This window comes from Doryrhamphus excisus, linkage group LG6, assembly GCF_037039965.1.
Source record: "Doryrhamphus excisus strain RoL-2023G ecotype Guam linkage group LG6, RoL_Dexc_Guam_v1.1, whole genome shotgun sequence".
Classification (NCBI taxonomy): domain Eukaryota; kingdom Metazoa; phylum Chordata; class Actinopteri; order Syngnathiformes; family Syngnathidae; genus Doryrhamphus; species Doryrhamphus excisus.
Genome location: NC_136362.1, coordinates 1,336,974 through 1,363,525, shown reverse-complemented (window position 1 = coordinate 1,363,525; position 26,552 = coordinate 1,336,974). Strand labels below are relative to the sequence as shown.

Here is a 26,552-nt window from a genome sequence, read left to right as displayed (position 1 = left end):
ATATAACACCCCTATAGTCACCTTTACTCTCATTTTACCCAATACAGAACCTGTTTAGAACCAACTAAATATGCTTTTCAACATGATTAGAGCCCTCTAGACATGAGATAACACCCCTATAGTCACCATTACACTCGCGTTACCTCATAAAGCTAAAGCTAATACAGTAGACATAAGACATGATTAGAGCCCTCTAGACATGAGATAACACCCCTATAGTCACCATTACACTCGCGTTACCTCATAAAGCTAAAGCTAATACAGTAGACATAAGACATGATTAGAGCCCTCTAGACATGAGATAACACCCCTATGGTCACCTTTACACTCGTGTTACCTCATACAGCTAAAGCTAATACAGTAGACATAAGACATGATTAGAGCCCTACAGACATGAGATAACACCCCTATAGTCACCTTTCCACTCACATTTACCCAATAGTTGACATAATAATACGCTTTTCAACAAGCTTGAGAACCTTGCAGACATGCTGCACGTTGGAGGCGGTGGTTTCACCTTCAGGTGCTTGGCCACCTCAGGGTTGAATCCCGGAGTCCTGATGAACTGCAGGAAGAGGGTGGAGAGTCTCTTCCTCAGACCGTCCATGTTGGCCGGCTTGACGTGCCGTCTCATGAGGTCCTGCTCTCTGTTGATCAGGTCCACGATGTCCCGGGTCAGCTGACACGGGTGCTCCTGGACCGTGGACCATGGACCGTGAAGATGAAGCGGGTGCGGAATGCCATATGTGTGTGTGTGGTGTACCTCCACAGTCTGCTTGAGGCACAGCAGGATGTCCAGGCGCTGCTCCTGGCTGATGGGCGACATGGCCACACAGTCGTAGAGGTCCCCCAGCTCCCTGGCTCTGATGGTGTCAGGGGTGTCCATCTCGATCAGGCGTCCGTCTGCCGCTCGCCACTGGTGAGGCGTGGACGACTGACGCGTGCCACCACACTCGGTTAGTACTTACACGGTACAACAATACGGTACTAATATGTCTACTATATTGGATAATGGGAGTGTAAAGTCGACTATAGGGGTGCTATTTTATGTGGAGAGGGCTCTAATAATGTTGAAGTTTTCTATGTCATGTGTCTTATTTTCTCTTATGTCTACTATATTGGGTAATGGGAGTGTAAAGTCGACTATAGGGGTGCTATTTCATGTGGAGAGGGCTCTAATAATGTTGAAGTTTTCTATGTCATGTGTCTTATTTTCTCTTATTATGTCTACTATATTGGGTAATAGGATTGTAAAGGTGACTATAGGGGTGTTATTCCATGCCTAGAGGTCTCTAATAATGTTGAAAAGCATGTTTACAATTTCTTATTTTCTCTTATTATGTCTACTATATTGGATAATAGGTGTGTTAAGTTGACTATAGGGGTGTTATTTCATGTCTAGAGGGCTCTAGTGTTTTAAAAGTATATTTAGAAGGTTGGAAAAAGTAATGTGTTTTCTCTTATTACGTCTGTAAAGGTGACTATAGGGGTGTTACTTTATGTTGAGAGGGCTCTAATCTGAAAAACGTATTTAAAAGGTTGTAAATGTCTTTCCTATGTCATATCTTATTTTTTCTTATGTCTACTATATTGGGTAATGTTAAACTGACTATAGGGGTGTTATCTCATGTCTAGAGGGCTCTTATGTTATAAAGCATATTTAGAAGGTTGGAAATTTGTTTTTTATGTCTCATTTTCTCTTATTATGTCTACTATATTGGGTAATAAGACTGTAAAGGTGACTATAGGGGTGTTATTTTATGTTAAGAGGGCTCTAATCTTAAAAACTTATTTAAAAGGTTGTAAACGTCTTTCCTATGTCATGTGTTATTTTCTCTTATGTCTACTATATTGGGTAATAGGAGTGTAAAGGTGACTATAGGGGTGTTATTCCATGTCAAGAGGGCTCTAATAATGTTTTAAAAACATATTTAGAAGGTTGGAAACAAGTTTTTTTTAATGTCATATGTCTTATTTTCTCTTATTACGTCTCCTATATTGGGTAATAGGAGTGTAAAGGTGACTATAGGGGTGTTATGTTATGTTAAGAGGGCTCTAATCTTAAAAACCTATTTAAAAGGTTGTTAATGTGTTTTCTATGCCATATGTTATTTTCTCTTATGTCTCCCATATTGAGTAATAGGAGTGTAAAGGTGAGTATAGGGGTGTTATTTCATGTCTAGAGGGCTCTTACAATGTTATAAAAACATATTTAGAAGGTTGAAAACAAGTTTTTTTATGTCATAAATCTTATTTTCTCTTATTATGTCTACTATATTGGGTAATAGGACTATAAAGGTGACTATAGGGGTGTTATTTTATGTTAAGAGGGCTCTAATCTTAAAAACGTATTTAAAAGGTTGCAAACATCTTTCCTATGTCATGTGTTATTTTCTCTTATGTCTACTATATTGGGTAATAGGACTATAAAGGTGACTATAGGGTTGTTATTTTATGTTAAGAGGGCTCTAATCTTAAAAACCTATTTAAAAGGTTGTAAACGTCTTTTCTATGTCATGTTTTATTTCCGCTTATAGCTACTATATTGGGTAATAGGTGTGTTAAGCTGCCTATAGGGGTGCTATTTCATGTCTAGAGGGCTCTAATAATGTTTTCAAAGTATATTTAGAAGGTTGGAAACATGTGTTTTCTCTTATTACGTCTCCTATATTGGATTATAGGAGTGTAAAGGTGACTATAGGGGTGTTATTTCATGTTTGGAGGGCTCTAATTATGTTCAAGTGTGTATTTAGAAGGTGGTAAACAGGTTTTCTATATAAATCAGGAATCCTACTTGGGAATTCCCTCATCGTGGTTGTGTACGCTGACCTTGTCCAGGAACTTCCGCACAGCTTTGTTGTAGTTGTTGCTCCTGATGGCGATGCCGTGGCGTCCGATGGTGGCGATGTACTGCGTCTCCTGCTCCAGCAGCGAGCAGAGGGCGGCCTTCCTCTCGGATCCTCGCAGCGTGGTGTTGATCTGCTGCTCCTTGTCGCTCCTCCACTCTGTCTCACACACACGTTTAAGGTCATGGACACACGTACACGCTTCCGACCTTCCACGTACTCTCCAGGGCGTGGTACAGCAGGTTGAGGTCCTCCCGCTTCTTCGGCTGCATCCATCGGTTGCGGCTGTCCTGCATGAGCTCCTCCTTCTCCTCCTGTCGCCTCCTCTCCTGGAGGTCCATCCAGGTCAGGCGGCGGTCGCGTTGCCTTCTGAGGCGGTCCACCGCCCGACAGCTGAGCCAGCGGCGAGTGTGCGCCTGCAGTCGTATCACCTGGTAGGCAGTTAACGCCGTCTCCGTCATTTCGGGAAGTACGGCATCCGCCATGATGGCGTTCTCTCTCTCTCTTACCGCGTTCAGTCTGGTGTTGTGGTATTCCTCGGCGGTGAGGTAGCTTCCCGGGCTGAGCAGCTTGTCGGTGAGGTTGGAGATGTAGCAGCCGACGCTGGTCATCTGAGTGGTGACGCTGGGGGCGGACTGCTGGGTCTCGGAGACCAGTTCCGCTGTCTGGCGGGACACGTGAGCGACAAATCCTTAAAGGGTACGTATGATACTTTTCCCACTTGTCTGACCTACTATATGACCTAAAAATGGCGCACTTCCCGCCATTTTGGCAGGAAACCCAAATACCGCTGGAATAGGTGCAGATTCTGTAAGATCTAAAAAGCTTTCCGATACAAAAGGCTCCAAAATAAACATCATGGCTCCCCTTTAAAAGTTCGATTCCTCAGCTTGTTTTACCTGCGTTTCGCGACTGAACACGACCACCCCTCGGTCGGGCCTCCTCCTGGGTCGAGTCTGGGCGGTGGCGTGGTGGTACTCGGCCCCCGTCAGCTTGTGCCTGTAGCCGCCCAGGAACGCTTTCTCCTGTTGGGGACGCTCGATCTCCACCGGCACATCCTGGAGCACGCCATCATCTGGACGCCATGAAAGAACGATACAAGTGTTTGTCTTTTTTTCTCTTAATATTTGTACTATATTGGATAATAGGAGTGCAAATGTGACTATAGGGGTGTTATATCACATCTAGAGGTCTCTATTAATGTTAAAAAGCATATTTAGAAGATTGTAAACAGTGGTATTATGTCTTATATGCCGTTTTTTCTCTTAATATTTGTACTATATTGGATAATAGTAGTATAAAGGTGACTATAGGGGTGTTATTTCACATCTAGAGAGCTCTATAATGTTGAAAACTATATTTCGAAGGCTGTAAACAGTTGTTTTATGTTGTATATATGCCATGTTTTCTCATATTATGTTTACTATATTGGATAATAGGCGTATAAAGGTGACTATAGGGGTGTTATTCCACATCTAGAGGTCTCTATTAATGTTAAAAAGCATATTTAGAAGATTGTAAACAGTGGTATTATGTCTTATATGCCGTTTTTTCTCTTAATATTTGTACTATATTGGATAATAGTAGTATAAAGGTGACTATAGGGGTGTTATTTCACATCTAGAGAGCTCTATAATGTTGAAAACTATATTTAGAAGGCTGTAAACAGTTGTTTTATGTTGTATATATGCCATGTTTTCTCTTATTATGTTTACTATATTGGATAATAGGAGTATAAAGGTGACTATAGGGGTGTTATTTCACATCTAGAGGTCACTATTAATGATAAAAAGCATATTTAGAAGATTGTAAACAGTGTTATTATGTCTTATATGCCATTTCTTCTCTTAATATTTGTACTTTATTGGATAATAAGAGTGCAAATGTGAGTATAGGGGTGCTATTTCACATCTAGAGGTCTCTATGTTAAAAAGAATAGAAGATTATTAACAGTGGTATTATGACTTAAATGCCGTATTTTCTCCTAATATTTGTACTATATTGGATAATAGGAGTGCAAAATTGACTATAGGGGTGTTATTTCACATGTAGTGGGCTCTAATGTTGAAAACTATATTTAGAAGGCTGTAAACAGTTGTTTTATGTTGTATATATGCCATGTTTTTCTTATTATGTCTACTATATTGGATAATAGGAGTATAAAGGTGACAATAGGGGTGTTATTTCACATCTAGAGGTCTCTATTAATGTTAAAAAGTATATTTAGAAGATTGTAAACAATGGTATTATGTCTTATATGCTGTGTTTGCTCTTAATATTTGTACTATATTGGGTAATAGGAGTGCAAAGTTGACTATAGGGGTGTTATTTCATATCAAGAGGTCTCTATTAATGTTAAAAAGCATATTTGGAAGATTGTAAACTGTGGTATTATGTCTTATATGCCGTGTTTCCTCTTAATATTTGTACTATATTGGATAATAGGCGTGCCAAGGTGACTATAGGGGTGCTATTTCACATCTAGATGGCTCTATTAATGTTAAAAAGCATATTTAAAAGATTGCTAACAGCGATATTATGTCTTATATGCTGTATTTTCTCTTAATATTTGTACTATATTGGATAATAGGAGTGCCAAGGTGACTATAGGGGTGTTATTTCACATCTAGAGGTCTCTATTAATGTCAAAAAGCATATTTAGAAGATTGTAAACAGTGTTATTATGTCTTATATGCCATTTCTTCTCTTAATATTTGTACTTTATTGGATAATAGGAGTGCAAATGTGACTATAGGGGTGCTATTTCATATCTAGAGGTCTCTATTAATGATAAAAAGCATAGAAAAGCAAAAGATTGTTAACTGTGGTATTATGACTTAAATGCCGTATTTTGTCCTAATATTTGTACTATATTGGATAATAGGAGTGTAAAGGTGACTATAGGGGTGTTATTTCTTGTCTAGAGGTCTCTATTAATGTTAAAAAGCCTATTTAGAAGATTGTAAACTGTGGTAATATGTCTTATATGCCGTATTTTTCTCTTAATATTTGTACTATATTGGATAATAGGAGTGCAAATGTGACTATAGGGGTGTTATTTCACATCTAGAGGTCTCTATTAATGATAAAAAGCATATTTAGAAGATTTTAAATAATGGTATTATGTCTTATATGCTGTGTTTGCTCTTAATATTTGTACTATATTGGATAATAGGAGTGCAAATGTGACTATAGGGGTGTTATTTCACATCTAGAGGTCTCTATTAATGTTAAAAAGCATATTTAGAAGATTGTAAACAGTGGTATTATGTATTATGTTGGCTCCAGCATACCCCCATCCACCCTAGCAAGAATAAGTAGCATAGAAGATGGAGGTTCCATACCGGTCTGCAGGCTGACATTGATGACGTCAGGCATGGTTTCCGGCTCTGTGATCAGGTCGGCTGCTGTCAGCGGGTGTTTGTCGGGGTCTGATGATGTCGTCTCCACGGTTACGGTGCTGTGAGGAAGGATGCCGTGCTCCGTGAGGCTTTCCTCGTCGGCCGCCAGTTGCCCTGAACCAAAAAAAAAAACCACACGCTAGTCTTTTTTTGACAAGTTAACATGTTGGCTTAAATGCTAACAGGCTAACGTTCACATACTAGCATGCCAGCACTGTTTGTATTATCTCACTTTAACATGAAAACACCCAAATTTATCATTTTGAATATACAAAACTTTTGATGCTAATGTTAGAATGTTAATATTTAACATGCAAACACCTAACATGAAAATATTTATCATTTATATAAGTTTATATATTGGAAAAAACAACAAATCTAACTTGCTAACATCTAGCATGCTAGTGTTTATGTAAGTATATTAGGGCTGTCAAATATTAAAAACATCTTTAATCAGTATATAAAATGGATTAAATGCCAACCTTCTAGCATTAACATACTAGCATTGCTAACATACTGCTTGCATGCTAACAATGACAATGATTACATTTCGTAAGTCTATCTTTGAAAAAACTAAAAAGCTAACATGCTAACACTTAGCATGCTAGTGTTTAGCATATATAGTAAGTTTATACCTATAAAAATGGATTCAATGCCAACCTTGTAGCATTAACATACTAGCATCGCTAACATACTGTTTGCATTCTAACAATGACAATGATTACATTTCGTAAGTCTATCTTTGAAAAAACTAAAAAGCTAACATGCTAACACTTAGCATGCTAGTGTTTAGCATATATAGTAAGTTTATACCTATAAAAATGGATTAAATGCCAACCTTGTAGCATTAACATACTAGCATCGCTAACATACTGTTTGCATGCTAACAATACCAATGATTACATTACGTAAGTCTATGTATATCTTTGAAAAAACTAAAAAGCTAACATGCTAACACTTAGCATGCTAGTGTTTAGCCTATATAGTAAGTTTATACCTATAAAAATGGATTCAATGCCAACCTTGTAGCATTAACATACTAGCATTGCTAACATACTGTTTGCATGCTAACAATACCAATGATTACATTACGTAAGTCTATGTATATCTTTGAAAAAACTAAAAAGCTAACATGCTAACAGCCTATATAGTAAGTTTATACCTATAAAAATTGATTATTCAATGTAAAGATGCTAACTAGCATATTGACAATGCTAACCAGCTAAAGGTTAGCATGCTAGTGTTTAGCCAATATAGTAAGTTTATACCTATAAAAATGGATTCAATGCAAAGATGCTAACAAGCATATTGACAATGCTAACCAGCTAAAGGTTAGCATGCTGGCTTGTTTACTGAGCTTATCAGTCACAGAGCCGTCAATCATGACCGCCATGACACGGTTAGCCCTTGCTGGAAGAATCGCCTGACTCACCTGTTGTTGTTGACGTTTCCACTTTCTCCTCATCATCGTTGGTCTGATCAGTCTGGTCGGCCTGCTGCTCATCTACACAAATGATAGCGTTAGCTTCCATGATAGCCACACAGGAAGTGTCTTATGTCTTATGTCTACCATATTGGGTAATAGCAGTTTAAATGTCAATATAGGGGTGTTAGTCCATGTCTAGAGGGCTCTAATAATGTTTACAATGGTATGTAGAAAGTCCTATACAAGTTTTCTTAGTCTTATCTGTCTTATGTGTCTTATTTGCTCTTAGTATGTCTACCCTATTTGGTAATGGAGTGTGAAGGTGACTATAGGGGTGTTATTTCATGTTTAGAGGGCTCTAGTAATGTTCAAAACGGTATTTAAAAGGTTTTAAACAGTTTCTCTTTTGTCTTGTGTCTTATTTTCTTTTATTATGTCTACTCTATTATGTCATAGGAGTGTGAAGGTAACTATAGGGGTGTTATTTAATGTCTACGTGGCTCTAATGGTAAAAAGCAGAAGGTCATGGACAGGTTTATTATGTCTTGTGTCTACCATATTGGGTAATAGCAGTTTAAAGGTGAATATAGGGGTGCTATTCCATGTCTATAGGGCTCTAATAATGTGTACAATGGTATTTAGAAAGTCCTAATCAGGTTTTCTTTGTCTTATTTTCTCTTACATCGACACTGTAATTTGGGTAATAGGAGTGTAAAGGTGACTGTAGGGGTGTTATTTCATGTCTAGAGGGCTCTAATGGTAAAACACTTATTTAGAAGGTCATGAACAGGTTTACTGTGTCTTATTTTGTCTTATGTCGACACTGTATATTGGGTAATAGGCATGTAAAGGTGACTATAGGGGTGTTATTTCATGTCTAGAGAGCTCTAATAATGTTATAAAACGTATTTAGGAGTTAGGAGGTATCTATGAAATATTCCATAGATAAATAAGCAATCTTACAAAATAAGGTGTTCCATGTTTTATGTCTTATTTTGTCTTCTTATGTCCACCATATTCGGTAATAGCAGTTTAAAGGTCAATATAGGGGTGTTATTTCATATCTAGAGGGCTCTAATAATGTGTACAATGGTATTTAGAAAGTCCTAATCAGGTTTTCTTTGTCTTATTTGTCTTATTTTCTCTAATGTCGACTACTGTATATTGGGTAATAGGCGTGTAAAGGTGACTATAGGGGTGTTACTTCATGTCTAGATGGCTCTAATGGTAAAACACTTAAAACACATTTAGAAGGTCATGAACAGGTTTACTGTGTCTTATTTTGTCTTATGTCGACACTGTATATTGGGTAATAGGCATGTAAAGGCGACTATAGGGGTGTTATTTCATGTCTAGAGGGCTCTAATGGTAAAACACTTATTTAGAAGGTCATGAACAGGTTTACTGTGTCTTATTTTGTCTTATGTCGACACTGTATATTGGGTAATAGGCATGTAAAGGTGACTATAGGGGTGTTATTTCATGTCTAGAGAGCTCTAATAATGTTATAAAACGTATTTAGGAGTTAGGAGGTATCTATGAAATATTCCATAGATAAATAAGCAATCTTACAAAATAAGGTGTTCCATGTTTTATGTCTTATTTTGTCTTCTTATGTCCACCATATTCGGTAATAGCAGTTTAAAGGTCAATATAGGGGTGTTATTTCATATCTAGAGGGCTCTAATAATGTGTACAATGGTATTTAGAAAGTCCTAATCAGGTTTTCTTTGTCTTATTTGTCTTATTTTCTCTAATGTCGACTACTGTATATTGGGTAATAGGCGTGTAAAGGTGACTATAGGGGTGTTACTTCATGTCTAGATGGCTCTAATGGTAAAACACTTAAAACACATTTAGAAGGTCATGAACAGGTTTACTGTGTCTTATTTTGTCTTATGTCGACACTGTATATTGGGTAATAGGCATGTAAAGGCGACTATAGGGGTGTTATTTCATGTCTAGAGGGCTCTAATGGTAAAACACTTATTTAGAAGGTCATGAACAGGTTTACTGTGTCTTATTTTGTCTTATGTCGACACTGTATATTGGGTAATAGGCATGTAAAGGTGACTATAGGGGTGTTATTTCATGTCTAGAGAGCTCTAATAATGTTATAAAACGTATTTAGGAGTTAGGAGGTATCTATGAAATATTCCATAGATAAATAAGCAATCTTAAAATAAGGTGTTCCATGTTTTCCATGATGGTCGGGTCTGGACCCAACTAAACGCCATAAACGAGGGATTACGGCATAAAGTCATCAGGGTACTCACCTGTCGCCGCTGAGTGTTCCACATTGTCCTCGTTGTTGGATTGATCCGTCACAACGTCAGCCTGCTGCTCATCTACACAAATGATGCCGTTAGCGTCCATGACAGCCAAACAGGAAGTGGAAGTCATAGTGAAGTCAAATAATGTGGGCTTCCAATCGTGTGTCTTCACTACATCATGGCTTTTGAAAAATACATTAATTAATTGAAAAAGGTGACTATAGGGATGTTATTTCATGTTTAGAGGGCTCTAGTGATATTGAAAACGGTATTTAGATGGCTTTAAACAGTCTTATCTGTCTTATTTTCTTCTATCATGTCTACTCTATTATGTCATAGGAGTGTGACAGTGACTATAGGGGTGTTATTTCATGTTTAGAGGGCTCTAATGGTAAAAGGGTAAAAGGGTATTGAGAAAGTCCTAGACAGGTTTTCTTCGTCTTATCTGTCTTATTTTCTCTTATGTCAACTACTGTATGTTGGGTAATAGGTATGTAAAGATGACTATAGGGGTGTTATTTCATGTTAGAGGGCTCTATTAATATTGAAAATGGTATTTAAAAGGTTGTAAACAAGGTTTTTTGTCTTATGTGTCTTATTCTCTTTTATTATGTCTACTCTATTATGTCATAGGAATGTGAAGGTGACTATAGGGGTGTTATTTCATGTCTTCATGGCTCTAATGGTAAAAAGCTTATTTAGAAGGTCATGAACAGGTTTATTATGTCTTATTTTGTCTTATGTCTACCATATTAGGTAATATCAGTTTAAAGGTAAATATATGTGTTCTAGTAATATTGAAAACGGTATTTAGAAGGTTTTAAACAGTGTTTCTTTTGTCTTATGTGTCTTATTTTCTTTTATTATGTCTGCTCTATTATGTCATAGGAGTGTGAAGGTAACTATAGGGGTGTTATTTCATGTCTACGTGGCTCTACTGGTAAAAAGCTTATATAGAAGGTCATGGACAGGTTTATTATGTCTTATGTCTACCATATTGGGTTATAGCAGTTTAAAGGTAAATATAGGGGTGTTATTTCATGTCTAGAGGGCTCTAATCATGTTTAAAATGATATTTAGAAAGTCCTAGACAGGTTTTCTTTGTCTTATCTGTCTTATTTTGTCTTATGTCGACTACTGTATATTGGGTAATAGGCGTGTAAAGATGACTATAGGGGTGTTATTTCATGTTTAGAGGGCTTTAGTAATGTTGAAAATGGTATTTAGAAGGTTTTAAACAGTTTTTTTGTTTTATGTATCTTATTTTCTCCTATTATGTCTACCATATTGGGTAATAGCAGTTTAAAGGTCAATATAGGGGTGTTATTCCATTTCTAGAGGGCTCTAATAATGTTTAAAAGGGTATTGAGAAAGTCCTAAAGAGCTTTTCTTTGTCTTATATGTCTTATTTTCTCTTATGTCGACTACTGTATAATGGGTAATAGGAGTGTAAAGGTGACTATAGGGGTGTTATTTCATGTCTAGAGGGCTCTAATGGTAAAAAGCTTATTTAGAAGGTCATGAACAGGTTTATTATGTCTTATTTTGTCTTATGTCTACCATATTGGGTAATATCAGTTTAAAGGTAAATATATGTGAGGAGGGATTACTGCATAAAGTCATCAGGGTACTCACCTGTCGCCGCTGAGTGTTCCACATTGTCCTCGTTGTTGGATTGATCCGTCACAACGTCAGCCTGCTGCTCATCTACAATAATGATGCCGTTAGCTTCCATAACAGCCAAACAGGAAGTGGACGTCAGTGAAGTCAAATAATCCCTCGCCACTGTGTGTCTCATTACATCATGGCTTTTGAAAAATACATTATTTAATAAATCATGCTGTTTTGTAAAAAAGGTGACTATAGGGGTGTTATTTCATATTTAGAGGGCTCTAGTGATATTGAAAAAGGTATTTAGAATGTTGCAAACAGGTTTTCTTATGTCTTAAGTGTCTTATTTTCTCTTATTATGTCTACTCTATTAGGTAATGGGAGTGTGAAGGTGACTATAGGGGTGTTATTTCATGTTTAGAGGGCTCCAATATTATTGAAAATTGCATTTCGACAGTTGTGAACAGGTTTTCTTTTGTCTTATGTGTCTTATTTTCTCTTATTATGTCTACTCTATTAAGTAATGGGAGTGTGAAGGTGACTATAGGGGTGTTATTTCATGTCTACGTGGCTCTAATGGTAAAAAGCTAATTTAGAAGGTCATGGACAGGTTTATTATGTCTTATTTTGTCTTCTTATGTCTACCATATTTGGTAATAGCAGTTTAAAGGTCAACATAGGGGTGTTATTTCACGTCTAGAGGGCTCTAATAATGTTTATAAGGGTATTCAGAAAGTCCTAAACAGGTTTTGTTTTTTGTCTTATCTGTCTTATTTTCTCTTATGTCGACTACTGTATAATGGGTAATAGGTGTGAAAGGTGACTATAGGGGTGTTGTTTCATGTTTAGAGGGCTCTAATGGTAAAACGCTTATTTAGAAGGCCATGGACAGGTTTACTATGTCTTATGTCTACTATATTGGGTAATAGCAGTTTAAAGGTCAATATAGGGGTGTTATTCCATTTATAGAGGGCTCTAATAATGTTTAAAAGGGTATTTAGAAAGTCCTAAAGAGGTTTTCTTTGTCTTATTAAGGTGACTATAGGGGTGTTGTTTCATGTTTAGAGGGCTCCAGTAATATTCAAAATTGCATTTAGATGGTTGTAAACCGGTTTTCTTTTGTCTTATGTGTCTTATTTTCTCTTATTATGTCTACTCTATTAAGTAATGGGAGTGTGAAGGTGACTATAGGGGTGTTATTTCATGTCTACGTGGCTCTAATGGTAAAAAGCTAATTTAGAAGGTCATGGACAGGTTTATTATGTCTTATTTTGTCTTCTTATGTCTACCATATTTGGTAATAGCAGTTTAAAGGTCAACATAGGGGTGTTATTTCACGTCTAGAGGGCTCTAATAATGTTTATAAGGGTATTTAGAAAGTCCTAAAGAGGTTTTCTTTGTCTTATTAAGGTGACTATAGGGGTGTTGGTTCATGTTTAGAGGGCTCCAATAATATTCAAAATTGCATTTAGATGGTTGTAAACAGGTTTTCTTTTGTCTTATGTGTCTTATTTTCTCTTATTATGTCTACTCTATTAGGTAATGGTACTCACCTGTCGCCGCTGAGTGTTCCACATTGTCCTCGTTGTTGGATTGATCCGTCACAACGTCAGCCTGCTGCTCATCTACACAAATGATGGCGTTAGCTTCCATGACAGCCAAACAGGAAGTGGAAGTGGACGCCATAGTGAAGTAGAACATCACGAATGGACTCACCTGTAGCTGTGGACTCTTCTACATTTTCCTCATTATTGGATTGTTCTGTTTCAGCACCAGTCTGCTGCTCAACTGCACAAATGGATGTCATAAATTGATTTTAACCCCTCAATAACATCGACATGTCTCACCTGGATTCGACCCGTCAACCTGCTGCTGCTCCTCCTCATGAAGGGGTTCTTCTGGGTCCTCCTGTGAGGGGTTTCCTTCAGCTGGACTCTGCTGTTCTTCCTCCGACATGATCCTTCCACACTAGTCCCGTTAGCAACAACAGGGCTTCCGTTTACACGTTGCCATGGCAACAACGCGACAAGCCCCTCCCCCTTTCCTTTAATGACAGTTACCATTCAAACAAAACATAACATAACATAGTTTATCATTGAATAGGTTTGTTAAATTCAGATACAAATAAAGTTTTTTCGTGTTAAAAAAAACAACTCGCGGAAATACACGAAATTTATTACAAATATTGGTCATATTTTTATCCACAGTTTGGGCTATAAATGGTTCCATCAAACGCGGAGTCCTAGCGAACGAAATATTCAATAATTTAGGACTTTGTGGGGTTCTTATTTACATCTCTGCGTCCGCCATCTGGCCTTCACATATGACGTCACACAAAACCCGCCCACCAGTGCCTCCGCAGAGCGGCATTCCTCGGACCAAACCACTTTATTAGCACATCGAATTCAAATTGCGTTTCACATTTTGTTTCGAGTTTATTAATCGTAACATTAATTAACATATTTAGTAACAGTTTTTATGTTCGCTGAGTTTATATTCCTCGCTGTAGCTCCGGTGGACATTTTTCGAACACCCCCGCCCATAGTCCACCTAGCTGGAGTAGTACGCTCCATGTCGTTGCCATGTTGGATGGACGCATCGCTGCTGTGGCTGATTGACTTTTTACGATGAAACTTACGCGTTTGTGTCCCTGAAGACAACAACAGAGGCAATAATTTAACTTATTTAAAATCTAACCGAGGAATTAAGTTGCTTTTCGAGGCAGGTGCAGTCCCAGGACACGCCCAGTCCTTGGCCGCCCTCCAGCCCGCAGTCGGCGGAGATGATCCGGCCGGAGGCCACATCGTCCGGAGCCCGCATGGATGTTTTGTAAATAGTCGTCATTAGCACTTTGCTAGCACCAACAAACAACGTCGTTTCGCAACAACTCCAAGCCATGAACAACCACCCGCCGCCCCGCAGGGCCGCTAACGTGGGCTCCTTGCTGCTGACACCGCAGGAGAACGACTGCCTGTTCGGCTACCTGGGCAGGAAATGTACGGTAAGGTATCACCGCCCGCCGGTACGACCCACTAATTGAAACCAATCATACTCTTGACAATATTTGTTATGGGGAGGATGCGTTTGAGTAACACCTGCATCAAAAAACCAGCTGTGTTGATTACAATAATGTATCCCACTTGGCATCATATGGATGCCATGTTTGATGCGGATTTAACCCCCCCCCATTCTAATCCTCATCCGTCAAAGCTTTATTAATGGCTTGTTGGTGGTCGCCATCTTGCTCTGCTTAATTAACCACGTGTGTTAAAGGTGTGCCATTTTAGTGATTGGTGGACATAGTGGGATTATCGCCGCATGTTCGAGTTCCGCCGCGTTAAGGAGCGTATATCCGAGGCCTGATGGATGATTTGACGCAGGGATTAGAATTTTAAAGCTCTTGGACCCCCGACTCTGAAGGAACTTTGATTTTGGGACGTTGGCCAAGGTCAAGGCTGCATCATTTTGGACGTGCTGCTGGCCCTTTAAGGTAGCAGCTAGCTTGCGGATGCTAAGGAGTGACGATGACTACTTCAGCAAGTCATCTTTCTGTTTTAGACTCAGGGGTGTCGAAACCTTTTAAAAAAGTATGATTTTGATTTTTTTAAATAATTTAAAATAATAATTAGACTAATTAATTTTTTCCTCATAATATTGTTACTTTTTATTATGAAAAAACAACATATATTTTCAAATGTCACAGCTCTATGCTAATAAAATGACATTATTTCTCCTCATGATATTACGAGTTTATTCTTGTAAAATTGAAATGTTTTTTTTCTTAATATTGTGATGTTTCTTATTATAGCTTAGCTGTTTTTTTGTATTTCTGTGGTTTTGCTTTTTTTTTACATTTTCCAACTATTTAAACTTTTATACTTTATTCCCATAATATTTTGACTTAATTTTCCTAAGATAACAAACCTAAAATGGGACAGAAAAGTTTAACACGTCCTAAATAAAATTTATTAAATTAGAGCCCTCTAGACATGAAATAACACCCCTATAGTCACTTTTACACTCCTAATTCCCAATATAGTAGATGTAATAAGACAAAATAAGACATAGGAAAGTTGTTCACGACCTACTAAATACATTTTTTTATATTAGAGCCCTCTAGACAGGAAATAACACCCCTATAGTCACCTTTACATTCCTATTTCCCAATATAGCAGATGTAATAAGAGAAAATAAGACACAAAAAAGTTATTCACGACCTACTAAATACACTTTTTCATATTAGAGCCCTCTAGAAAGGAAATAACACCCCTATAGTCACCTTTACACTCATATTTCCCAATATAGCAGATGTAATAAGAGAAAATAAGACATAAAAAAGTTGTTCACATCCTACTAAATACTTTTTTCATATTAGAGCCCTCTAGACAGTAAATAACACCCCTATAGTCACCTTTACACCCCTATAACCCAATATAGCAAATGTAATAAGAGAAAATTAGACATAAAAAAGTTGTTCACATCCTACTAAATAAATTTTTTAGATTAGAGCCCTCTAGACAGTAAATAACACCCCTAAAGTAACCTTTACACTCCTATTTCCCAATATAGCAGATGTAATAAGAGAAAATGAGACATAGAAAAGTTGTTCACGACCTACTAAATACATTTTTTATATTACAGCCCTCTAGACAGGAAATAACACTCCTATAGTCACCTTTACACTCCTATTTCCCAATATAGTAGATGTAATAAGAGAAAATAAGACATGAAAAAAGTTGTTCACGACCTACTAAATACACGTTTTTATATTAGAGCCCTCTAGACGGGAAGTAACACCCCTATAATCACCTTTACACTCCTATTACCCAATATAGCAGATGTAATAAGAGAAAATAAGACATAAAAAAAGTTATTCACGGCGTACTAAATCATTTTTTTGTATATTAGAGCCCTCTAGACAGTAAATAACACCCCTATAGTCACCTTTACACTACTATTTCCCAATATAGTAGATGTAATAAGAGAAAATAAGACATAAGAAAGTTATTCACATCCTACTAAATACATTTTTTCATATTAGAGCCCTCCAGACAGGAAATAACACCCCTATAGTCACCGTTACACTCTTATTTCCCAATATAGCAGATGTAATAAGAGAAAATAAGACATAGAAAAGTTGTTCATGACCTACTAAATCATTTTTTTTGTATGTTAGAGCCCTCTAGACAGTAAATAACACCCCTATAGTCACCTTTACACTCCTATAACCAATATAGCAGATGTAATAAAAGAAAATAAGACATAAAAAAGTTGTTCACATCCTACTAAATACATTTTTTTCATATTAGAGCCCCCCAGACAGGAAATAACATCATCATTTATTTGTCTTTATTTTGATTTATGGTGTGATTATTGCTTTATTAATTATGGTGAGTACTATTTTTGTTTGTTTTTAAATGATAAATTGTGTTGCTTATCTCATGCACATATTGTTTGCGTACACACACACACACACACACAATTTTGATATATGATCAAGCATTCCTAGTGATGACATAACAGACGTGCAATGTTGAGCGCCCTTTGCTGTGGCGCGCAGGCGTTGTGTTCGGCGGTGGTCCAGGTCTACGGCGCAGACAGGAGCTGCAGTTGGGCGAAGAAGTGCTGCGGGGTGGCGTGCTTGGTCAAAGACAACCCGCAGAGGTCCTACTTCATCCGGGTGTTTGACATCAAGGTGAGCTGCTGCATCCATAAACAAGGGAAGCTTCTGGAATGATGGTGGTGACTCGGTGTGTGTGTGTGTGTGTGTGTTGTTGCAGGAGGGTAAAACCATGTTCGAGCAGGAGCTCTACCACAGCTTCTCCATCAGCTGCTCCAGGTCCTACTTCATCTCCTTCGTGGGGGATGTGAGTATCCCAGGCTAGCACGCTCATCACTTCCTGTTTTATTGTGAAAGGTCAGGAAGTCAGGATACAATGCAGCAACACAAAGAAAGGCTTTGCATGCAACGTGTGAACTTGTAGTTGGATTTGACAGGTAGCATCGTTGTCATGTAACTCCGCCCCCTGCTGGTGACAAGACGTGACATGTCTGTCGATGCTCATGAGTCCGTGTTGTCGCCCCCAGACCAGCCAGATGGGTTTGAACTTTGCCAGCGAAGAAGAGGCCAAGCGATTCCGAGTGGCCATCAACGACCTGCTCAGCCGACGCCAACGAAAAACTGGCAAGTTTTCTCTTTGAGCCGCTGGTGACCTAAAATGGGACAGAAAAGAGCCCTCTAGACATGAAATAACACCCCTATAGTCACCTTTACACTCCTATTACACAATATAGTAGATGTAATAAGAGAAAATAAGACATAGAAAAGTTGTTCAAAACCTACTAAATACACCTTTTTACATTAGAACCCTCTAGACATGAAATAACACCCCTATAGTCACTTGTATACTCCTAATTCCCAATATAGTAGATGTACTAAGAGAAAATAAGACATAGAAAAGTTGTTTTTTTATGTTAGAGCCCTCTAGACATGAAATAACACCCCTATAGTCACCTTTACATTCCTATTACCCAATATAGCAGATGTAATAAGAGAAAATAAGACATAAAAAAGTTGTTAATGACCTACCAAATACACATTTTTATATTAGAGCCCTCTAGACATGAAATAACACCCCTATAGTCACTTTTATACTCCTATTACCCAATATAGCAGATGTAATAAGACAGAAAATAAGACACAGAAGAGTTGTTCAAGACCTACTAAATACACTTTTATATTAGAGCCCTCTAGACATGAAATAACACCCCTATAGTCACCTTTACACTCATATTACCCAATATAGCAGATGTAATAAGAGAAAATAAGACATAGAAAATTTGTTCACAACCTACTAAATACACTTTTTTTATATTAGAGCCCTCTAGACATGAAATAACACCCCTATAGTCACTTTTATACTCCTAATTCCCAATATAGTAGACATAATAAGAGAAAATAAGACAAAAAGTTTTACATGTCTGACTAAATGCACTTAACATTAGAGCCCTCTAGACATGAAATAACACCCCTATAGTCACTCTATACTCCTAATTCCCAATATAGTAGATGCAATAAGAGAAAATAAGACATAGAAAATTTGTTCACGACCTACTAAATACACTTGTTTTATATTAGAGCCCTCTAGACATGAAATAACACCCCTATAGTCACCTTTACATGCCTATTACCCAATATAGTAGATGTAATAAGAGAAAATAAGACATAGACAAGTTGTTTATTATATTAGAGCCCTCAAGCCATGAAATAACACCCCTATAGTCACTCTATACTCCTAATTCCCAATATAGTAGATGCAATAAGAGAAAATAAGACATAGAAAATTTGTTCACAACCTACTAAATACACTTTTTTATATTAGAGCCCTCTATACATGAAATAACACCCCTATAGTCACTTTTATACTCCTAATTCCCAATATAGCAGATGTAATAAGACAAAAAATAAGACACAGAAAATTTGTTCACAACCTACTAAATACACTTTTTTATATTAGAGCCCTCTAGACATGAAATAACACCCCTATAGTCACAGTAAATGAGGAAGTAAACAAACGCAGGAGTATATTTTTCATCCAAATACTAGTCATGCCAAATGTTGTGTTGCTGCTGGATGTTCAGCGTTCCAGTCTTTTCCAAAAGAGGAAACTTTAAGACAACAGTAAACGTAGCGAGTGCAGAGAAGGAGAGACACACCACGGGTGTCCAAAGTGCGGCCCAGGGACCGTTTTTTTTTTCACTGAACAGTTGTAAGCGCACGTCACGTGATGGCGCGGGGCGTCTCGTGCAGGTTAATCCCTCCAGCGGGGCGTCCCATCTGTCCCCCCCCACTAATCTGGAAGGCGTCTCCCACCGTCGCCTTGCTTTCCTGTCAAATGGCGAGCGGAAGACAGGAAGTCACGTAATCGGTCCAATATTTCTGACCTCCCGAGTATTTCCTGGCGGTCTCGAACGCAACACTCCATGTCTGCATATGAGGAGTGTATTGGAGTGAGACGTCCCATTGTGGATCTTTGAGGTCTCGCTCTGCTCTGTGGAACCTCAAAGAACCTCAGACGGGTCTAAGTCCAAGTCCAAGACGTCCATCGGCGGTGGATGGGCAGTCCAGGGATTTGGACTGGGATTAGCTCCAGATTAAGGATTCCATCAAATGGAGATTATGATGATTCCAAGGAGCGAGCAAATTCTGGCGGCCATGACATCATCAATCTTCACATGGACGCCACGGTTACGTCATCGGCTCTTTTTGGACTGGCGACAGGCGTCCCTCTTTCCTGCGGTTGAGTCGTTAGCGTGCATGCTATGTCAGCACTCCCGTTTTCACCAGGAAACTCCCACAGTTTGCCCTTCTTTCTCAGCGCCCCCCCATTTTTAATAGAATTATCTACAGCTTCCTGTCCACTCGTACGTCGTATAGCCGCTAATGTCAGGCTGCAAAATCATTTCATAGTTCCAGCATAGATGACCACAATCTAAATATTTTTTTTACATTATTAGAGCCCTCTAGAGATGAAATAACACCCCTATAGTCACCCTTACACTCCTCGTACCTAATATAGAAGACATAATAATAGCAAGTAAGACATATAAGACATTAAAAGCCTGTTTACCACCATCTAAATATACTTTTTAACATTAGAGCCCTCTAGACATGAAATAGTACCCCTATAATCACCTTTAAATTCCCATCACCCAATATAGTAGACATAATAAAAGAAAATAAGACTGAAAACCTGTTATGACCTTCTAAATATGCTTTTTAACATGATTAGAGCCCTCTAGAAATGAAATAGCACCCCTATAATGACCTTTACACTTTTATTACCCAATATGGTAGACATAATAAAAGAAAATAAGACATAAAAAGCCCACCAGACATAAATAGCCCGGTTACCACCATCTAAATATACCTTTTAACATTATTAGAGCCCTCTAGACATGAAATAGTACCCCTATAATCACCTTTACACTCCTATTACCCAATATTGTAGACATAATAAAAGAAAATAAGACTGAAAACCTGTTATGACCTTCTGAATATGCCTTTGAACATTATTAGAGCCCTCTAGACATGAAATAGCACCCCTATAGTCACCCTTACACTCCTATTACCCAATATAGTAGACATAATAATAGCAAGTAAGACATAGAAGCCATAAAAAGCCTGTTTACCACCATCTAAATATACTTTTAAACATATTAGAGCCCTCTAGACATGAAATAACACCCCTATAGTCACCTTCACACTCCTATTACCCAGTATAGTAGACCTAATAATAGCAAGCAAGACATATAAGACATGGAAAGCCTGTTTATCATATTGTAAATATGCTTATCAACATTATTAGAGCCCTCTAGACATGAAATAGCACCCCTATAATCACCTTTTCACTCCTATTATCCAGTATAGTAGACATAATAAGAGAAAATAAGACATAAAAAGCCTGTTACAACCTTCTAAATATGCCTTTGAACATTATTAGAGCCCTCTAGACATGAAAAAGCACCCCTATAATCTCCTCTACACCCTTATTCCCCAATATGGTAGACATAATAAAAGAAAATAAGACATAAAAAGCCAGTTATGACCTTCTACATATCTCTCTGAAAATTATTAGAGCCCTCTAGACATGAAATAGCACCCATACAATCACCTTTACACTCCTATTATCCAGTATAGTAGACATAATAAAAGAAAATAAGACATAAAAAGCCTGTTTACCACCATCTAAATATACATTTTAACATTATTAGAGCCCTCTAGACATGGGCACAAGGGCATAACTTTGGGTTATCATGGACTTCATCTTTGGGCGTGCAGGTCCCGCTCTGCCCATGGCCACGGTGGACATCAGGAACCCGGAGATCAACAACGTGCGCCTGCTCAACTCTCACGGCCACCAGCTGCCGTATCACGTCAACAACATGCTGAGTCATGGCGGCCTGGCCCGCAAGGACAAGAAGACCAAAGTCAAGAAGAAGAAGCTCACCAAGGCGGACATCGGCACGCCCAGCAACTTCCAGTAAGTCCATTTGATGAATATTTTATTTCAAATTAGTTGTTATATATTCATAGTGCCAGCATAAAATACCTTTTCACAACCCTCTAAATACACGTTTTAACATTATTAGAGCTCTCTAGACATGAAACAACACCCCTATAGTCACATTTATACTCCTATTAACTAATATAGTAGACAGAGCAAGTAAGACATAGAAAGCCTGTTTACCACCTTCTAAATATGCTTTTTAACATGATTAGAGCCCTCTAGACATGAAATAACACCCCTATAGTCACCTTTACACTCATATTTCCCAATAATAAGAGAAACGTAGACACTGAAAACCTGTTTGCAACCTTCTCAATATGCTTTCGAACATTATTAGAGCCCTCTAGACATGAAATAACACCCCTATAGTCACCTTTACACTCCTATTAACTAATATAGTAGACATAATAAGAGCAAGTAAGACATATAAGACATAGAAAGACTGTTTACCACCTTCTAAATATGCTTTTTAACATGATTAGAGCCCTCTAGACATGAAATAACACCCCTATAGTCACCTTTACACTCCTATTACCCAATATAGTAGAGATCATAAGAGATAAGAAATATTAAAAACATAGAAAACATGTTCATGACCTTCTAAATATGCTTTTGAACATTAGAGCTTTCTAGACATGAAATAACACCCCTATAGTCACCTTTACACTTGTGTTACCCAATATGATTGACCTAATAAGAAATAAAAAAAACTTTTTTATGACCTTCTAAATACGCATTTTAACATTATTAGAGCCCTCTAGACATGAAATAACACCCCTATAGTCACCTTTACACTCCTATTACCTAATATAGTAGACATAATAAGAGATAAGAAACATTAAAAACATAGAAAACATATTTATGACCTTCTAAATACGCATTTTAACATTAGAGCCCTCTAGACATGAAATAACACCCCTATAGTCACGTTTATACTCGTGTTACCCAATATGATTGACCTAATAAGAAATAAGAAGCAATATAAAACATAGAAAACATTTTTAGGACCTTCTAAATATGCATTTTAACATTATTAGAGCTCTCTAGGCATGAAATAGCACCCCTATAGTCACGTTTATACTCGTGTTACCCAATATGATTGACCTAATAAGAAATAAGAAGAAATATAAATTATTTTTATGACCTTCTAAATATGCATTTTAATATTATTAGAGCTCTCTAGGCATGAAATAACACCCCTATACTCACCTTCATACTCGTGTTACCCAATATAGTAGACATAATAAGAGATAAGAAACATTAAAAACATATTTATGACCTTCTAAATACGCATTTTAACATTATTAGAGCCCTCTAGACATGAAATAGCACCCCTATAGTCACGTTTATACTCGTGTTACCCAATATGATTGACCTAATAAAAAATAAAAAACATTTTAATGACCTTCTAAATACGCATTTTAACATTAGAGCCCTCTAGGCATGAAATAACACCCCTATAGTCACGTTTATACTCGTGTTACCCAATATGATTGACCTAATAAGAAATAAAAAACATTTTAATGACCTTCTAAATACGCATTTTAACATTATTAGAGCCCTCTAGGCATGAAATAACACCCCTATAGTCACGTTTATACTCGTGTTACCCAATATGATTGACCTAAGAAGAAATATAAAACATTTTTTTGACCTTCTAAATACGCATTTTAACATGATTAGAGCTCTCTAGACATGAAATAACACCCCTATAGTCACCTTTATACTCCTATTACCCAATATAGTAGACATAATAAGAGAAAATAAGACATAAGGCATAGAATACTTGTTGATTGGAGTTTAGTCCCAACCTATTTTTCAAAAATTACATTATTTTGTGTTTTTTTCACATTATTACTTTATTAAAAAAGTATTTATTTTTATGATTTTTCCTCTTAATATTATGAGTTTATTTATATAATATTTTTAGCTTTTTTCCAGCTGGTTCAAGTTTGTTAATTTGCTAACTATGTCATCATGTCGTGACGTTAGCATGTAGCTTAGCTTAGCATGTGTGCCCCTCTTTCTGACTGCATCCACCCCGTCTCCTCCTCCATCAGGCATATTGGACATGTGGGCTGGGATCCCAACACGGGTTTCGATGTGAGTGCACACACACACACACACACACCTCATAAACGGCGTGCGGGTCACGTGATTCACGTGTGCGTTTGTGTGCAGCTGAACAATCTGGACCCCGAGTTGAAGAACCTGTTTGACATGTGCGGCATCTCGGAGGCTCAGCTGAAGGACCGCGAGACTTCCAAGGTCATCTACGACTTCATCGAGAAGAAAGGCGGCGTGGAGGCGGTGAAGAACGAGCTGAGGAGGCAGGGTGAGTGTGCACCATCTGGTGGCCCTCGGTGGTACTGCATGCTGTTGGTGTGTGTGTGTGTTTAATTTAAATATTATTAAATTAAATTATTAATTTTATTTAAATATTATTAAATTAAATTTAATAATATTTAAATAAAATTAATAATTAAACATTAAATTGTTAATTGTATTAATTAATTTTAATTTATTAATTATTGATTAATTGTAATTTATTAATTATTAATTTTATTTAAATATTATTTAATTTAATAATATTTAATACTATTTAAATAAAATTAATAATTTAATTTAATAATATTTAAATGTGTTTAATAAAACCATACAACTAACCATACCAAAATATTATATTAAAGTAAATTAAAATGAAATAAAATAAATAATTTGATTTAATTTAATAATAATAATTTTAATTAATTTAATTTAATAAATTCATACCATTAACCATACCAAAAAATTAAGGCAGGGTGAGTGTGCACCCTCTGGTGGCACTCAGTAGTACTGCATGCTCTTGGTGTGTGTGTGTTTAATTTAAATATTATTAAATTAAATTATTAATTTTATTTAAATATTATTACATTTTAATTAATAATATTTAATAATATTTAAATAAAATTAATAATTTAATTTAATATTTAAATTTGTTTAATAAAAACATACAATCAACCATACCAAAATATTAAATTAAAATACATTTAAATAAAATAAATAATTTGATTTAGTTTAATAATAATAATTTAAATTAATTTAATTGAATAAATTCATACCATTAACCACACCAAAAAAATTAAGGCAGGGTGAGTGTGCACCCTCTGGTGGCCCTCAGCAGTACTGCATGCTGGTGCTGTGTGTGTGTGTGTTTAATGTAAATATTATTAAATAAAATTATTAATTTTATTTAAATATTATTAAATTAAATTTAATAATATTTAATAACATTTAAATAAAATGAATAATTTAATTTAATAATATTTAAATGTGTTTAATAAAACCATACAATTAACCATATTAAAATAAATTAAAATAAAAAAATAATAATTTGATTTAATTTAATAATAATAATTTAAACACATGACATATTTAGAAGGTCACATGACTCTGCTCTCCTTCTTCTGCAGCGCCCCCACCTCCTCCTTCTCGTGGTGGCCCCCCACCTCCCCCTCCACCTCCTCCTCCACCGTCCAGAGGAAGCCGCGGGGCTCCGCCGCCCCCTCCGCCGCCTCTGTCCCGCGCCCCCGCCTCGGCCCCCCCTCCGCCGCCACCGTCCAGACTGGGTGCCCCGCCCCCACCGCCCACCAGGGGAGCTCAGCAGCCCCCCCCTCCACCCCACCACCACCACCACCACAAACCACCTCCGCCTCCATCCTTGAACTCTTCCCCACAGGCTCCACCCCCTCCACCTCCCGCAGCGGCTCCGCAGCCCCCAGCAGGTGTCGCCCCGCCTCCTCCACCCCCTCCGCCACCCCCGCCACCAGTCCCCCCACCTTCCGCGGAACCGGACGCCGTGCGCAGAAGCAACGACTCCCCTCATTCGCCGGTCCCCGCCGGGACGTCGGCGCTGCTGGAGCAGATCCGGGGGGGGGCACAACTGAAGAAGGTGGAGCAGAACCACCGAGAACCGGCGTCCAGCAGCGGGCGGGACGCGCTGCTGGACCAAATCCGCCAGGGGATTCAACTGAAAACGGTACGATTAAGCACTCCCGTCGTATAAACAATCTTTGTCCTAAAAAAAAAAACTCCACTGTCCTTGTCAGCAGGTGTCGGACCACCCGGAGTCAGGGCCGCCCACGCCAGCCCCCACGGCGGGCATCGTCGGCGCCCTTATGGAAGTGATGCAAAAGAGGAGCAAAGCCATCCATTCTTCAGGTACCCGGGGGGGCGGGGAATGGGGGGCGGGGTATCTCAGAAGCATGACGCCATTTTGTCTTTTCCAGACGACGACGAGGATGATGATGAAGATGAAGACTTTGAAGAAGACGACGAATGGGACGACTGACGACACAAAAGACTCGTATTGTCAATAGTTGACTTTTATTTATTTTAGTTTTTTTTTTTTTTTTTAATGACGGTTTCATCGTCGTAGCTAGGCGGCCATCTTGGGAAAAACATTCGCCATTTCCGAATTTTCCGTCTTTGTGAGTTTTTTTTTTTTTCTCTCAAAGACCAAAATGTCGTGTTTTTTTTTTTTTGTTTTTTTTTATTCCTGTGACCGAGGCGTTTGGGTGCACGCGTTCATTTTCACGCTTTCTTCAGCGACGTTTCGAAAAAACTCAAAATTAGTTTCTGGCGTCTGATTGGTTGCTGGGGTTGTGACGTCATGCTTTATGCAAAGTGGCTGCAAAGCTCATCCTAATAATAATAATCATAATAATAATAATAATGACAATAGTAAATAATAATAATAATAATACTCGACCAAATATGGACGCTGCAGGGCTGTCAAACAGTAAAAAGAAGTAATCAAACTTTGAACTGTTTGCTTTTAACGAGCGCTGACTGGGTAGGGAGTACTACATTGTATACTTCAATAAATGTTAATATTTACAGTCAAGTACTTCTGCGTATTTATGCTTTTGGACTACAAGAAGAAC

General features: G+C 37.7%; 2 protein-coding genes across 6 annotated transcripts in view; one reads left to right on the top strand and one right to left on the bottom strand.

Annotated features, from left to right (window-relative positions):
* Positions 1–14,531, bottom strand: part of iqub (IQ motif and ubiquitin domain containing) — a 17,310-nt gene extending 2,779 nt beyond the window's left edge. The window contains exons 1-13 of one of the 5 annotated variants that reach the window (XM_078791079.1): positions 13,405–14,531; positions 13,274–13,345; positions 13,111–13,182; positions 11,582–11,653; positions 9,950–10,021; positions 7,680–7,751; positions 6,191–6,361; positions 3,746–3,921; positions 3,356–3,511; positions 3,067–3,277; positions 2,830–3,005; positions 764–934; positions 518–694 (exon numbers count right to left, since the gene is read on the bottom strand). In XM_078791079.1, coding sequence (XP_078647205.1) covers positions 518–694; positions 764–934; positions 2,830–3,005; positions 3,067–3,277; positions 3,356–3,511; positions 3,746–3,921; positions 6,191–6,361; positions 7,680–7,751; positions 9,950–10,021; positions 11,582–11,653; positions 13,111–13,182; positions 13,274–13,345; positions 13,405–13,513 — 1,707 coding nt within the window. In that variant the 5' untranslated portion in view covers positions 13,514–14,531. The remainder of the gene's footprint in view (positions 1–517; positions 695–763; positions 935–2,829; positions 3,006–3,066; positions 3,278–3,355; positions 3,512–3,745; positions 3,922–6,190; positions 6,362–7,679; positions 7,752–9,949; positions 10,022–11,581; positions 11,654–13,110; positions 13,183–13,273; positions 13,346–13,404) is intronic. The other 4 variants (XM_078791082.1, XM_078791080.1, XM_078791081.1 and 1 more) reach the window with 4 other exon arrangements.
* On the top strand, positions 2,806–26,552 carry wasla (WASP like actin nucleation promoting factor a). The gene is made up of 13 exons (XM_078791088.1): positions 2,806–3,280; positions 3,365–3,545; positions 13,097–13,249; positions 13,328–14,558; positions 17,118–17,252; positions 17,338–17,424; positions 17,645–17,741; positions 21,399–21,600; positions 23,688–23,730; positions 23,809–23,962; positions 25,080–25,645; positions 25,719–25,827; positions 25,896–26,552. The coding sequence occupies exons 4-13, from the start codon at positions 14,454–14,456 to the stop codon at positions 25,955–25,957; spliced, it is 1,560 nt and encodes a 519-aa protein (XP_078647214.1). The 5' UTR covers positions 2,806–3,280; positions 3,365–3,545; positions 13,097–13,249; positions 13,328–14,453; the 3' UTR covers positions 25,958–26,552.